The sequence below is a fragment of the Gallinula chloropus genome (genome assembly GCF_964237585.1).
Source record: "Gallinula chloropus genome assembly, chromosome: 17".
NCBI classification, from domain to species: Eukaryota; Metazoa; Chordata; class Aves; order Gruiformes; family Rallidae; genus Gallinula; species Gallinula chloropus.
Window position 1 is genome coordinate 1,032,474 of NC_140102.1, and position 15,457 is coordinate 1,047,930.

Below are 15,457 nucleotides of genomic sequence, written 5' to 3' on the forward strand. Positions count from 1 at the left end.
ACGGGGCCCCAGTGCTCGATGCCAGACTGACTGAAGTGTAAGAGCATCTCCCCTCCAGTCTGGTCCCACGGCTCTGCTTGTTTCAACCCTGTTCACCTATTTTCTGTGCTCTGACTAAAATGGATTGTGCAGACCTGACCTTGTGACCTGGTTTCGAGCTGCCTGGGGTTTCCTGGGACCAGAAATCATTTGCATCTCCATTTCCTTAATGAGTGTTCTGGGTTGGCTCTTTAGCCCCCCGTTTTCTCTTTGTCCCCTGCAAACCAGACAGCATTTCCAGCAGTGCAGCAGCACGGAGCTGTATCCCTGCCATCCCCACAGCCTGTATCCCAGATGCCGTTCAGCATCCTTGTCCCGTAGCTCGGGGTCTGCCCAGTGTCACAGGCGATGGATTTCGTGCTGCAGCAGGTACAGGGGCCGCTGTCACCTCCCACTGTTGCAGCTCAGTGCTTTTTAAGTTCCAAAGCTGGGATTTCCTTCCAGAGCTGCTTTCAAGGCTCTGGCTGCATTTCACATACGCCACAGTAATACCCAGACACACTGTGCCACCTCCTCTATCCCTCTTGCCAGAGGCTGCCCAGACAGTGCCGGGGTCAGTCCTGGGAAGGAGAAGATTCCCTCTCCCTCAGAGCCCCCAGGCTTTGCTCCGTGCAGCTCCCACTGCCTCCTCACCCCTCTTAGTTCTCCTCCCAGACAAGGGGGACGTGTCGGGCGGAGAGGCAGTTACAACAACACCCTGCTTGCACACAGCAGGATTGATTCTGACAGTTCCCCACACACTCCATGAGCCGGGAGCCAGGGGGATGTTATGGATAAGCCTTGTCAGAGCATTTTGCCTCTGCTCAAAGTATCCCCCCATTCCAGTGTGACAAAGCTCTGGCTTCATCCCAGTTAACCAACGCACACAAATTGTCCTGCCCTGTGAAACGGTGAAACCCAGCCAGCTCGTGCTGGAGGACATGGTGCTTAATTACCATCACTGCAGCTAATCAGCTCCTCCTCTCCTGGGCACGTAAGGAGAGTTCTGACATGCTGGGGGCTGTACAAGGGTGGTTGGAGGCACCAGCACAAACCCAGCCTTGCTGAGGTCTGGAAGCCCTGGGGACACCCCCCAGTCCTCTCACCTGCTCACACAGGGTGCCAATGAGCCCTTCCAGGTCCTTCTTCTCGTGCAGCACCACCTGCTTCTCCTCGTACTCCTGTTCCAGCTGCATCTCCAGCTGCCGGAGCTGCGCACAGAGACAACCCCAGCTCAGAGCCCGGCTGTCCCCTGCCACAGCCCCATGCCCTGGCAGCACACAGCCACCCCCCTGGCAGGGGGTTCCCTGGGAGGGGCACACACTGAGTTCTCCCATCACCTCAGCCAGCGATGGGACCTGGCTGCATCCCCCAGCACCGACCTACCCTCTTCTGGCAGGACTGGCGCACGTCCTCCAGCTCCTCGTCCTTGTCCTCCAGCTCCTTCTGGTGCATCTGCTTCATCCGCTCTATCTCCAGCTCCAGCCGCTGGTGGAGCTGCCAGGTGGATGCACAGCAGCTGGATGCAAGCCCCAAGGCAGATGGTGTGGGGACGGACACCCCCAGAGCCCCCACCCCAGGCTACCTGCTCCAGGTGATCAACAGCAGCAGTTTGCCGCTCCAGGTCCTTGCGCTGCTCGGCAGCGCTGGCCTCCAGGTCCCAGAGCTGCTTCCTGAGCGCTGGCACGGTGCGTGCGTCCAGGGCACTGGGGGTGCTGAGCTCCTGCACCCGGCCGGTCAGCGTGGTGACCCGCTGTGCCAAGCTGGCCACCTCGGACTCCTTCTCCTGCTCAGAAGGGGCAGAGCCGGGGGTCAGTAGATGAGCCCCAGTGCTTGCACCCCCCTCTTAAAACCCACACTGTTTTCAACAGCACCATCAGAAAGACCCCAGAGCAGCAGCAGGCAGTGGGCAACCCCTCCCTGTACCAGCAGCCCCATCCCCATCCTCATCCCCATCCCCATCCCCATCCCCATCCAACCCATTCCCTCTCAGCTTTGCTTGCTCACCCCTGGCCCTGCCTTCCTCCTCCCATGGGGGTTCCCTGCAGCACCCTTGCAGCATCCTCCCCTCACCCAGCACCCCATGGCCACGCTGCTGCAGGGGGCTCATTGGGTGCTGGTGCCCCACTGATCCATGGAGACACAGACTGTGGCTCCTTGACAAAGGGCACCAGTGACCCCAGTGAAGATGAGGGTCAGCCTAATTAGCTAAACCAGGGGATGGGTGCCACTGGTAAAAAGCCTTTCTTCTGAGGGGGGGTATCACTATTTTAATACATCAGACACATCCTGGGCCGGTGTTAGAGGACGTTGGAGCCAGGTGCTGGGTTTGTGCCCGATTGCCCCCACCATCTGCTGCAGCTCAGCAGACTGTGCTCCCCTCACCTCCAAGCGCTGCTGGACTTTGCCCATCTCCCACCGGATGCTGGTGTTCTCCTGGGACACCTTCTCCCAGAGGCTCCTCTCGAAGGCAGACTCGCCCAGCGCCTGGGCCAACTGCAGGTCAAACCTGGAGGGGAAACACCGGGTACCCCTGGGCACCGCAGGGCTGCGAGGGCGGCACGGCTGCCCCCTGCCCAGGGAAGCTGCTCCAGGGCAGGCAGGGAGACAGGCTCAGCTGCCTGTGAGCTGCTTCTCCTGGCTGGGCCTTTCCAAGGGCTTTGGAGGAGACAAACCCTGCAGCCTGCTGTCTGCAGAGTGCTGCCTTTGCTTTGTGGATCCCCAATTACTCCGCACCAGTGCCGGCACTGGGAAGCGATGCTGAGCTGCAGCGATGCACACACCAAGAGTGGAGTGCAAAACCCTGCTGTGATGGGCTGCCACGGACCCAAAATACCCCAAAACGTGCCTGTGCAGCCCTCTGCCCCCCTCCATGGTAGGCAGCTCCGTCCTCCCCAGGCTGGCTGGGACTCTGCTGCACCCAGGGCTTGGCTGCAGCTCAGGAATCACTGTGACTCCTTGGATAACCCTGGGATAACTCTGGGAGCTGCATCTCAGCACAGGTGAGCAGGAGACACCAGCCACAAAGGGGAAGGGAAAAGAAATTGTAAAGAAAGCAGAGTTGGTGATTTCCCACGTTTTCTGTGCCCGCTTGGTCCCGGGATCCTATTTTGGGGCAGAAAGCCCGTTCCCTTCCCAGGTCCCCAACAGCAGCACTGCACCCCAGAGCTCCTCCCTCCCTCCACGCCACGGGCACGGTCTGCCAGCAGTGCTCCCAGCATGGGAACGCCTGTGCCAAGGGCACATCTGTGCCTGGGACACCCCAGCATCAGCGTCCCCACAGCCCCAGCGAGCCCTCCCTACACCAGGCAGCTCTCCCTGTGATGCTGCCGAGCGACGGGCTCGATGGGTGTTGTGGTCACGGAGCAACAGGGTGCAAAATAAACCTCCCAGCTTGGTGTGACCCCCCCAGCAGTCAGAGGAGATGAAAAGAGCAGCCCTTCCAGGAGCCCCTCACCCAAAGCCAGCCAGGGGTGTCCCCACACTCCAGCCTCACGCTGCGCAAGGCCAGGAGCATCCGTGTGTGTGTGTGTGTGTGTGTGTGTCCCACCCCGAGCAGCCCCAGCCCTGCCAGCCTTACTTCTTCTGCCTCTTCTCCAGCTCGTGGCTGCGGCTCTGCTGGCTCTCGGCGAGCACCCGGGCGTCCTCCAGCTCGCAGCCCAGCCGCCGGCACCGCCGCCGCAGCTGCTGCGACGCCTTCTTGGCGGCTTCACACGCTGCCTGCGCCTCGCCGAGCTGCGGGCAGAACTGGGGGGTCAGTGGCTTTGGGGACACACACACACACACCCCCCACGGCACACATGCCACATGGCCGCTCCCTGCCTGCACTGGGGGCAATGGTTCCCCCAGGAATCTTTCACCACAGGAGAACAAATGGAGGCCCCTCGTGCTCCAGGCATCCCCCTGCGTGCCTGCAGCAGCCCGACCTCCCTGCTGAGTCAGCAAAGCTGCCCCCAGCTCTGGTTTCGCTGTGAAAGGCAGCGCTGGGACTGACCAGCTGGGTCCCCCCGAGGACTCACGTCGAGTTTGGGGCTGGACACACAGAGTGCTCACCAGCCAGAGGAAGGTGTCATTAGGAAATTGCTTCAAAGATGCAAAATCTTGTGCTAATGAAGCCTGTAATTCCAACCTAACTGTCTGAAAGCAAATGTTTTGCTTTACCCCTAACACCCAGCTCTTTTCCTTATTGCTTTCTAATGTTCCATGAATAATATCCAGCTCTGTCATTTCTCCCTGGGGGAAGGGCCCTGGCTCTCAGGCGCTGCTCAGGGAAGCACAGGGGTGCTTTCCCCCCTTGGGCACCACCAGCCCTACAGCAGCAGCTCTTTGCGTGGCTGATGGGGTGAGCACAGCACCCAAAAGCCACAGCAGCACTGAGACCCAGCACCGAGACCCTCCCCACAGCATCCCACCCTGTGCTCACACTTGACCAAGGGCGGATTTTCATGGAGTCAGAGACTCTGTAAGGTTGGAAAAGACCTTGGAGATCATCGAGTCCAACTGCCTGTCCAACACCACCGTGCCAAGGAACCCAGAGCACCACGTCTGCTGGGGTTTGAACCCCTCTGAGGACGGTGACCCCATCACTGCCCCGGGCAACCGGCTCCAGTGCCTGGCCAGGAATTCTGCCACATCCTGGTGCATTTCCAAGCCTCAGCCCTGCAGAGCGTTGCCAAGCCAGGAGCGAGCAGAGGACACCCTGCTCTGGCAGCAGCCCCGCTCCTCGGTGTGACCTGGGGAGCCCCTGTCCCCTCCAGCCCCACTTGCCTTCTGCTCCAGCCCGGTCCTGGCGCCCTGCTCGGACTCCAGCCGCTGCTCCAGCGCCGCCAGCCGCTTCCTCAGGAAGGTGATTTCTGTCTGTGCGCAGTCAAAGCGAACCTGCCAGGCGTCCTCTGCCAGCAGAGACCCGGGGGTGACGAGGGGTGACCATCCAGGGCTGCCCCAGCTCACAGTGCACCCCCTGCCTCAGGCAAAGCTCGCTGCTTCTCCCATCCCGCCCCGTCCCAGCTGTGTCCCAGCATCCTCCTCACTCCAAACACACTCTGAGCTGCTGGGAGCGCTGGGCAGCACCAGCCAGCAGCACCACCCTGCCTGCATCCCCAGCCCAGCGCCCTGTGCCACCGAGCTGTCACTCCCCTGTGAGGAAAGGCTGAATGAGCTGGGGCTCTTTAGCCCAGAGAGAAGAAGACTAAGGGGGGACCTTATGAATGTTTATCAATATCTTAAGTATGGGATGCAGGGGGGAATGGCCAGCCCCTTTTCAGTGTCTGTGGGGACAGGACAAGGGGCAATGGCTGCAAGTTGGAGCACAGGAAGTTCCACAGCAACCTGGGGAAGAACTTCTTCCCAGTGAGGGTGAGGGAGCCCTGGGACAGGCTGCCCAGGGGGTGTGGAGTCTCCTTCTCTGGAGAGATTCCAGCCCTGTCTGGACACCGACTTGTGTGCCCTGTCCTAGGGACCCTGCTTTGGCAGGGGGTTGGACCCCATGGGCTCTGGGGGTCCCTTCCCACCCCTGTGATTCTGATTCTATGATTCCCAGTCCCCATGGGATGAGCAATGTGGAACAACAGGGTGCCATACACATGCTGCTGTGGCCAGGGGATGCTTGGGGGGTGTGGGGAGAACCCCTGCCCATCACAAGAGGCTGGGGCTGGCCATGCTGGCCCCACAGGTCAGGCTGGATGCCCAGAGCATGTACTGATGGTCCCTGGATGACCCCCCCTACCTCCACCAGAGCCGCTTATCTTCATCTCACGCAACTGCAGCAGCTGCTGGGCCTCTTCCAGCTGCTTCTCCACCGACTCCAGCTTCTTCTGCACCTGGTCGTGTTTGCTCTGGGGAGGGAAGGGAGCAGGAAGGGTCCGGCGAGGCTGTGCTGAGGGTGTGGCGTAGCTGCCAGCACGGCCGGGCAGCTCGGGGGGCTCCTACCTGCAGGTCCTGCAGCTCCCGGGCTCCCCGCAGCCTCTCTGCCCGCTCCCCCTCCAGCGCCTGGCAGGCGGCATCGCCCTTGTGCCGCTCGTCCGACAGCTCCGTCCTCAGGTCCATGACCTGGGGGAGCAGCGCCGGGGTCAGGCTGGGCATCGCCAGGCACACCAGCCTGGGGGGGCCCAGCCAGCCCCCACCCACCCATGTGCTCTCAGCAGGCAGCTGCCTGTGCACAGGGGATGTGGACAGTGCCCACTGTCACCCACCAGTGTCATCAGGGCAGTACCCTGGCTCCTACTGGCACTGCCCAGCCCATGCTGCCCACCCCATGCTGCAGGCAGGGCTCACCAGATTTCTACACCATCCTCACAGATTTGCCTTAAGTTTCACTCAAAGCAGCAAGCAGAGGAATGAAGGGGAGGATTATTGATGTGGGGAAGGAGCCATGCTCTCCACAGAGCAGAGGTGACAGGGGTCCCTGCCACTCTGCCTCCCTGCTCCCTCCCCTCCAGCAGCATCTCAGGGAACTCTGAATGTCACTCCACACAAGCTCTTCAGGGGGTCCACCAGATTTAACCCCGTAGGCAAAGCTGATCAGCTTGCTTTCCCCAGGGAGCTGGTGTCTCTCCTGGCCTGTCCCAAGGTGTCAGCCTCACTCCACAGTCCCAGCTCTGATTTAATGTCTAACACAGAGTTTAAGCTCAACCACCTTCCACCACTTCCCCTTGAGAAGGGGGGTCCCTGGCCCTGGGTGCTGGTGCCAGTAACCAGAGCTAGACCCAGCCTGGCAAACTCAGGAGCCCAAACTTGGGAGCTCGTTCTCCTCCCCAGCATCCGAGAGGAGACCCCACACAGGGGGATGCACGTGGTCCCCAACACACCTGCAACATCCCTCCAGACATGCAGAGGGGCTGGGGATGGGCAGGATGCTTCTCCCATGCTCATCATAGAATCATGGAATCATAGAATGGTCTGGGCTGGAAGGGACCCCAAGGGTCACAGAGCTCCAAACCCCTGCCACAGGCAGGGACACCAACCTCCAGGCCTGGAGCTACACAAGGTTGCCCAGGGCCCCATCCAACCTGGCCTTGAACACCCCCAGGGACGGGGCACCCACCCCCTCTCTGGGCAGCCCCTTCCAGCCCCTCACCACTCTCTCTGCACAGAACTTCCCCCAGTCTCTCCTCTCCCCCTTCCCTCCTCCAGCTTCACTCCAGCCCCCTTGTCCTGCCAGTCTCTGCCCTTTAACAAGCTGATTCCCCTCCTGTTCCTCTGCTCCCCTCAGGGACTGGGGGGCTGCAGTGAGGTCCCCCCACAGCCTTCTCTTCCCCAGGAGCATCTCTGGCTGCCATCGCTGAGTGGTGGCCAATTTGACCCCGGTAATTAGGTTCCCACTTGAGGAAGCGGAGCTGCAGCAGAGGCTCCTCTCCCAGCCCCACCTCGCTCTCCAGCTTCTCGGCTGTCTGCCTGAGCTCGCTGCACGCCTGCTCGGATCTCTCCAGCTTCCTTCGCAGTGCCGCCAGCTCCTCCTAGGGAAGGGCGCAGAGCAACACACGCTGAGAGCTCCAGCAGCCCCAGCTCCTTTGTGAAAAACCTCGTTTCCCCTCAAAAATAAGCGGGAGCGACGTAGCTGCCTCATTACTGAGATTCAGCCGGCAGCTCTGAAGGCTGCTCGCTGCTGGCACTACAGCTCCGGGCATCAATTGCACCAGAGGGAATGTCAGCTCTGCTCAAAAGCCTGGGCTGAGCAGCCCAGCGCCCGGGTCTGGCTCAGAGAGAGTTCCCAGCACCCTGGCAGCCTGTCAGGGAGCAGCTCCAAAGGCACCTGGCTCGCTGGGGTTGCTTTTTGGGGGGCCCAGCTGGGATGCCCAGTCCTGAGCAGAGGCAGAACGTGCCCAATCCTGATACAACCAGAGGTGAACAGGTGATGGGGGCTGATGGATCCCCCCAGGAGGGTTTGGGGGGAGGATCAGAGGCTTGGGCAGCTTCATTTCTTCTGAGCCAGCCTGAAAACATCCTGTTAGCACCCCACTGAGGCAGGAGGAGGAGCAGGATGCCAAGAAGGATGGACTAAGAATTTAGTGCAGGCTTTGGGTGGTGCAGAGGGGAAAAAGACGCCTTTCCCAGGTCACCAAACACCCATTAACATCACCCGTCCCTGGTGGCAGCACGGATGGAAGGCAGCACAGCTCCAGGGACAATACAGCTCTGCTGACAGCACGGAGCAGAGCCTCCTGCACCAAGGACACGTTTGGCTGCTCATCACCCCTCCACCCACAGGCTGATGTGGGGTACCCATCCCCAAGGGGCTTGGCTCCACAGACCCAGGCCTGGAAAGCTTGTGGGGGCACAGAGAGCAGCGGGGCAGCCACAGCCCTGGGGCAGGACTGTGGCTGTGGGGACATGGAGCATTTGCCGCTGTCCCTCTAAGGGAGGAGAGTTATTTCCCCCCTCCCAGGTCTGCAAAACACATTACTTGGGGGGAAAATGCCAAGCTAGGAATGGCTGGTGCCTTCTGCATGGCCAGGAAAACATCTCTGCCCTGGCAGAAGTGACTTCCAGCCTGACTGATCCACCAGGCAGAGCCCCTGAAGCATCCTGTGCCTTCCCATTCCATCCCATCCCATCCCATCCCCATCCCCATCCCCATCCCATCCCATCCCGTTCTGTCCCATCCCCATCCCGTCCCCATCCCCATCCCATCCCGTCCCCATCCCCATCCCATCCCCATCCCATCCCCGTCCCCATCCCCATCCCATCCCCATCCCATCCCATCCCATCCCCATCCCATCCCCATCCCCATCCCCATCCCCATCCCCATCCCATCCCCATCCCCATCCCGTCCCCATCCCCATCCCATCCCCATCCCATCCCATCCCCATTCCATCCCCATTCCCCATCCCATCCTCATCCCCGTCCCCATCCCCATCCCATCCCCATCCCCATCCCCATCCCATCCCCATCCCATCCCCGTCCCCATCCCCATCCCATCCCCATCCCATCCCATCCCCATCCCATCCCATCATACTTCCTTCACACGGAGCTGCTCCTCCGCAAGGTTAACGCTGAGCAGGGGCCGGACGCGGCTCAGCAGCTGCCACCACGGCCAGCGCCTGACTGCCTGGAAAACCACCAGGTTCTTCTGGATGCAGCGGATGGCGAGGCGCTGGATCTGCAGGGAACCACGGCCAGATGTGCCCCCTGCCCAGCCACGACCAGAGCAGGCTGGGGCACTGGGGTGGAGCGGGGTGAGGCAGCTCTGCAGCGCAGGGGACGGCAGCGCAGCCCCTCAGGGGTGCCCATGGGGCAAGGCAGAGTGGGAACCCTTCAGAGGAACAGCCTGCTCTGCTCCAAGGGCTGGAATCTGGATGCTCTGGGCTGTGGTTTGGTGAGCAGCACGACCCATGGGATAGGTACCTTCAGCTTCTTGAACTTCTGGCGGCTGAGGAAGCCCTTGCAAGCGGCCTGGAGCAGGGTCATCTTCTGGGCTATCAGCCTGTCACGCTGCTTCTCCAGCCTGGAGACCACTCCTGGCTTCAGGAAAACCTGACAGCGAGCAAAGGTCATTACACACCCCCAGGAGAGCATCTGAAACCCGCCCGTGGGAACCAGTGTAAACCCTGGCAGCCTCCCCTGAGACCTGTGACTGTGCCACAGAGGCACCAGAGGCAGCCCTGGCAACACTCTCACAGGACAGGAAGAGGGAGCCGTGTCCCAGCTCCATCCCATCCCCGAGGCTGGCAGCAGGGTGGCTGCACATCCTGCAGAGCACCTTCCTCCAACACCCACCACACGGGGCTGCGAGTCCTGGAAGCTCTTCCCACAGCCCTTTGCCCACCCACTGCACGGACATGGAGCCATCCGTGGGGCAACATGGGGTTTGTGCTCCCAGATCCCCACCCAACAGCAAGGATGCCCATTGCCAGTAGGAAACCAGGATTAACTGAACTGGTTTCTCCCTCTGAACTTGTGGGAAACTCCTGATAAACGATCCAGATTTGCTGACACCACCACATTCAGCTCAGGGTCGATGTTCCGGAGCACAGGGTGTCTCCTGGTCATCGCCTGGTGAGGCCCTTGGGATGCAGGACCCATCCCTCCTGAACACTGCACACCGATTTGCATAACGTGGCTTTAATAGAAGCTGAGTCACACTGGGGAAGCTGGTGGTGTGCTCCCAGCTCTGTGCTTTAAAGAGCCAAACTGGATCAAAGAACATTCCCAAGGACGCTCCCTTCCCACAGCTCTGATTGCTCCAGCACCTCTCTGATTGTCTCATTAACACCCCCATTAACTTCACACGCCAGTGAGGGTCAGGAGCTGGTACAGAATGGATGCTCAGAGCCATGGCAAAGCTCACTCCTCTGTCAGGAGACAGAACCACTGCACTATTGATTAGGGATAACTGCCCATGGCACCATGTGGGATAAAAGCAAGGGATTTGGCTATTTGGCTCCCTGCACCATTCCCTGAGCCCTTTCCTTACAGACCCAGAGGGCTGGAGCCCAGCACACGTGCCAAACTGGTTTTACTTTGAGATTATCACACCAAAGTTGAGACAACTCCGGCACCAGCACCTGCCCAGCCACTGAAACCACAACCTGCCCAAGCCCCCTTTGCTGCCAGGAGACATCAAAGGAATTAACTGGGAATGTAAATGCCACCAGGAGCTGGATTTCAACAGCCAGGTACCCAGCTTACCCAGGGTAACGCTTTCTAAAGGGAATTGGGAGCCCTTGGCTTTGATTTTTGGCAAGGCTTGGTTTCCCAGCCCACCTGGGCGCTGCGGGGAGCAGGGGAGGAGGAGGGGCTTGCTCTCCAGTTTGGGAAGCTCTGGGCAGCTGGCAGTGCCCAGTGTGGGGCTGGCTGTGCCCAGACACACCGGCCAGGCAGGGATGCAGAGCCCAGAGCTGCCGTACCTGGCTGCGTCCTATGGCGACGCTCCTCTTCTCCAGATCCAGCGCCTGGAAGAGCTCCTCTATGGCCTGTGGGGAAGGAACACATCACCAAGCTGCTCAGAAAACATTTACACCCTGGTATGGCTCTGCTGAAACGAGGCACAGAGACCCCCAGTCCTTACAGGCACCCGCTGAGGGTGCATCCTGCATCCCCTCACTTCCCCCTCCCCACACTATAGCACACCCTCCCACCCTGAGAGCAGCCTCTGAAACGGCTGCCCCAGCCCCCAGTCCCAGGCTGAGCAGGGCTTTCTGCCCCAGAGGCTTTCAGCAGGGTGGGGAGCAGAGATCTGCAGCCACACTCACGGCTTTCCCCTGTTTGCTGCTCCCCATGGCACGGGCAGCCACGGGAGGAGGTTGCTCTGGGGAAGGTGAGAGCCCTTCCTGGCTCCATCCAGCCATGGTCCAGCTGCTGGGAGCCCTCAGCACTCCCCTCCTGCCTGGCTCACCAACAGCTCAGCCTGTGGAGCCAAAAGCAGGGGGAAAGCATCGAGTTTGCCCCCTGAGCCCACCAGCACAGGGCCAAGGTCCCACGGGGAGGCAAGCAGGAGATGATTCCTGAGCCATAGGAGAACCTGAACTCCATTAACCTGAGCTCTGGACCGATGTGTGAACGTAACAGCACACACTTCCCAGGGCAGCAAACCCCACTGGGCACAGGGGGGATCTGCAAACCCCAGAGCTACAGCAGCCCTAACAAAACCCCTCCACTGATGCTTCACTCTGCACAACATCCCCAGCTGCCTCCTGCATCCCCACCACAAAGGACAAACCCATGTGAGAAATACCCTGGGGAGCACCTTGCTGCAGCAGAAATGACCCCCCAGCCCTCACTGCCAGCTGTGAGCACACTGGGGTGAGGTGGGGATGGAGCATGTGAGCGCACAGGGGTTATGGACCACCATGGTGCTGGAGGTGAGGATGCTCCAGCAGCCACAGCCAGGCCCTGCTACTGCCTGGGATGATCCCATCCCACCCATGGCAGCATGGCTGGGTCGGTTCCTGCTGCACCCTCACCACAGACGAGCACCCCTGGTGCTCCAGCAGCCAACACCCTCTCTTGTGCTTCCACAGCTTACCAAGGAGCATTCCTCCAGCCAACAAAGCCGCGTGGCAACAAGCTGCAGGGAGGATGGGATTTTCCAAATCCCCTGCTTACAGGCAGCTGACAAGGCCCCTCTGCCTCCTTACAGCATTTAATAACAATATTGACCTTTTCCCACTGTCAGACTTGTCCTACTAAATCCCAAGGTCTTAAGCAACTCTGCCCGCCCTGGCTGGCACAGCAGAGCACGTGCCCATGTTTAATTCATCTCCTCTGGCTCTCCCCAGCTCTCCGTGCTTCCCTGCTCCCTCATCACTGGCTCCAGGGGCAGAGGTGGTTCTCCCCCCATCTTTGCTACAGATTTATTATGAAACAAATAAATCGGTGATGCTCAGTCCCAGGAGCCCCCATGCCCCCAGCTCCTCCCAGGAGCCCCCATGCCCCCAGCTCCTCCCAGGAGCCCCCATGCTCCCAGCTCTCCCAGGGATGCTGCTGGGCTTGCCCTCAGCCAGCTGGTTTTTGGGGAGGAACAGGGTGCTGCTACACCGTGCCAGAGCAATGCACAGATCCTGTGCCCCACACATGCCTCCAGCCCCACTGCCTGTGCCCTGCCCAGTGAGACCTGCTGGGTGTGCAGCCAGAGGAGCCCTCAGCAGCTTTTCAAACCCAGTGTCCTCCTGAGTATTAAAACCCAGCAATAACGGGCTTCATTCCCAGGCTGAGGTCCCCAGGTCCTCTCCACAGTGCAGTAACGCTGCTGGCAAGTGCAGCCCACGCCAGGCGTGTTTACTGCTGGTGCTGGAGAGGTCCCCAGCGGAGGGAGAAACTCTGGGATGGAGAGCAGAGCGTGGCTGCTCGGCCAGGAACCACTGCAGGACCCACATCCCCCCACGCCCGGGCACACGTGGGAAGGGGGAAGAGCAGCAGGATGCAGAGACACCTCTGCAGTGACCCAGTACAGGCTGCAGCCACGCAGGACACAGCCCCATGGCCGGCTGGCTGGGGAGCTCTGAGCACCCAGAGCCCAAAGCTGACCCCTCTGACCCCCTGATGCAGTCACCATTCCTGGGCAGCGCTGTGAATTTTGGGGTGCTACCCTGAGCCCTGCTCCACTGCAAGCCAGTGAAGGAATAATGCAGCACCCTGAGTGCCTGGGTGACCTGGGGACTGGGAAGCAGCTCCCACCCCGGGGCAGGGAGATGCTGGTGTGACCCAGCCCGTCTGGGGACAGGAGAGCCGGGCTCATGCAGACAATGCCGGTGCAGGGGGTCTCTGCAGCGAGCCCCAGCATTGCTCCTCCATGCAAAGCAAGCCCTGATCGTGCTGGGAAGGGCTGGAAGGGCTCTGGCACCATCAGAGCCCCACGCAGGGCGCTCAGCCCAGCACACACCTTGCTCTCGTCCGGCACCTCGTAGGCTGAGGTGTGCTTCTTCATCACATCCGGGGCCAGCACCTGGAAGCGCCTTCGGAACTGGGTCAGGAGCAGGTGATCTGCATAGCCTGGGGACAGACAGACAGACAGACACTGCTGCGGGTCACTCCAGCCCAGCAGCACATAGCTTGCATGGAAATACTGGGGGATGCTGGGCTGTGAAGGGTGGGACACACAAAAAGTGCCCTGGGTTGGGGGGAATGGGGGGAGCTGCACTTAGAGAGAAACCCCTGCAGCAGGGGCAGGGGAGGGGGAGTAGAAGAGGAGCAGAGATGCACTTGACGCCATCCCAGCACCTCATGTCACGCAGGAGATGCTCCTGGGCCTCCTGCACGGGTGCCTCTCCCCCTGGCATGGACTGTGGCCACCGTCAGTGCCGTGCACGGATGCTCCAAGGGGGGACAGAGGAACCCCACCAGAGCTGCAGCTGCCATGCTCAAGCTGTGCCATCCAGGTTGCTGGCAGGAGAGGGGCTGAGAAGCCCCACTAAAATCAGTAATAAACCCTTGGGAGCTTTCTGAAGTGGGGCTGGCAAGAGGCAGGTGATGGGCAAAGCCAGTGAAGGGCCGAGCCGTTGGCATGGCAGCACCGGCAAGCGGCAGCGGCAGTGCCGGGACGCACCGATGCGGTGGAGGCGCAGAGCATCCAGGAGCTGGGTCCCCTCCAGCTGAGCTCGCAGGGTCGGCACGTCCAGGCTGGGGGCTGCATCGGGTGGTGAGGGGGGTCCTGGTTCCAGCCCCTCTGCCCCAGGTCCCGGGATGAGGCAGTGGATGAAGTGTAGGTGGGACCGTCGGAGCAGGTTGGTGAGTGCATCCTGCCAGGCAAGCAGAGGTCAGTGGGCACAGAGGGGGGAAAGGGGCAGCAGGCAGTGGTAAGCACGGCCTGGGCACCCGTGGCAGGGTGTCTGGGCAGGTAGAGGGGTCATCTCAGAGCCTCTGAAGCTCGTGTGCATGTTAGGAACAGCTTTGGACAGACCAGGGTACAGGACTCCCCCTTCCATGGGGTGGGTTGATGGGTAACAAAAAGTTAGGAGGGTTGAGGGGTGCTGGGCTGGGGTTTGCAGGGACAGTCGGGACCGAAAGCAGGCTGGCCAGGGAGCCCAGGGAGCCTGAGCCTCCTCTCCTGGAGAGAGTTTAAGCACCTAATTACAGCTGAGATCGGCCGGAGCTTGGCCCGTGCCCAGCACTGAGTCTGCTCCACTGAGTGCTTAAGAGGATTAAGCAGCGGCACAGCAAGGTGTGTGTGTAATCTGCTTTACGGTCTGTCTGCCTGGGACCCTCTCCCACAGCACAGTGGTGCTGGGGAGGCTCGTGCCCAGCACAGCATCCTGTGCCAAGAGCCCCGCAGCACCCAGCTGCACCCGTCACCCCAGCAGAGGGTACCATGGGGGGGTGCAGGGCTCCCTGCCCTGGGGGGACGCGCATCTCAGGCAGGGCGAGGATACACAGCACCACAAACAAACACCCCGACCCCCAGCCCCGAGGGTCCCGGCACCCCCACTCACCGCCTGCAGCTTGAGCTGAGCGCACACCGACCTCTTCTTCACGGCGGCCAAGCTGCTGGCGAAGGTCTTCCTGACGCAGCCGACGCGGTGCAGGGCGGCCTGGGACCGGCCCTCCAGCCCCGCCACGGCCCGGCAGGCCAGCGGCACCCGCGAGCGCGGCAGCACCAGCCGCTTCACGGCGTCCCTGCGGGGCGAGCAGCCAGGGCTGGCAGGGCTGCAGCTCCTCCGCTTCCCAGCCCTTCCCACGGGGGTGAACGCCTGGCACCCCGCGCTCGGCACTGGTGCCGCTGCAGGAGCGGAGCAGGGTGGGGGGCACCCCCTCTGCTCCTCTCTGGTTCGGGCACTGATCCACCCCCCCCCCCACTATTAAAACTTCCCTGAACTGAATCTGGAAACACAGTGAGCTGGGAGAGCCCAGGCAGGAGGTTAAACCCACCACACAGCAGCGGCTGAGCTACGTTTCAATTCCATTCCAGTTTACCGGGCTCCTGGCTGCGGGGGTGGGGGGAGGTGGGGGAACCCACGTGGCTGCTGCTCAGGGACCTGCCCACGGCTGTGATGTCTGGCAGCCCTGA

The 15,457-nt window shown here is 61.2% G+C and overlaps 1 protein-coding gene across 1 annotated transcript in view; it reads right to left on the bottom strand.

The window, feature by feature from the left end:
* MYO18B (myosin XVIIIB) overlaps nt 1-15,457 on the bottom strand; it is a gene marked incomplete at its 5' end in the record, with an annotated part of 57,398 nt that overhangs the window by 26,047 nt on the left and 15,894 nt on the right. The window contains 15 exons of the mRNA XM_084272040.1: nt 1,125-1,229; nt 1,405-1,515; nt 1,604-1,804; nt 2,404-2,527; nt 3,599-3,753; nt 4,786-4,910; nt 5,744-5,852; nt 5,947-6,066; nt 7,383-7,472; nt 8,972-9,115; nt 9,361-9,489; nt 10,863-10,928; nt 13,337-13,446; nt 14,000-14,192; nt 14,883-15,066. Of these exons, the coding sequence (XP_084128166.1) occupies nt 1,125-1,229; nt 1,405-1,515; nt 1,604-1,804; nt 2,404-2,527; nt 3,599-3,753; nt 4,786-4,910; nt 5,744-5,852; nt 5,947-6,066; nt 7,383-7,472; nt 8,972-9,115; nt 9,361-9,489; nt 10,863-10,928; nt 13,337-13,446; nt 14,000-14,192; nt 14,883-15,066 (1,966 nt within the window). The remainder of the gene's footprint in view (nt 1-1,124; nt 1,230-1,404; nt 1,516-1,603; nt 1,805-2,403; nt 2,528-3,598; nt 3,754-4,785; nt 4,911-5,743; nt 5,853-5,946; nt 6,067-7,382; nt 7,473-8,971; nt 9,116-9,360; nt 9,490-10,862; nt 10,929-13,336; nt 13,447-13,999; nt 14,193-14,882; nt 15,067-15,457) is intronic.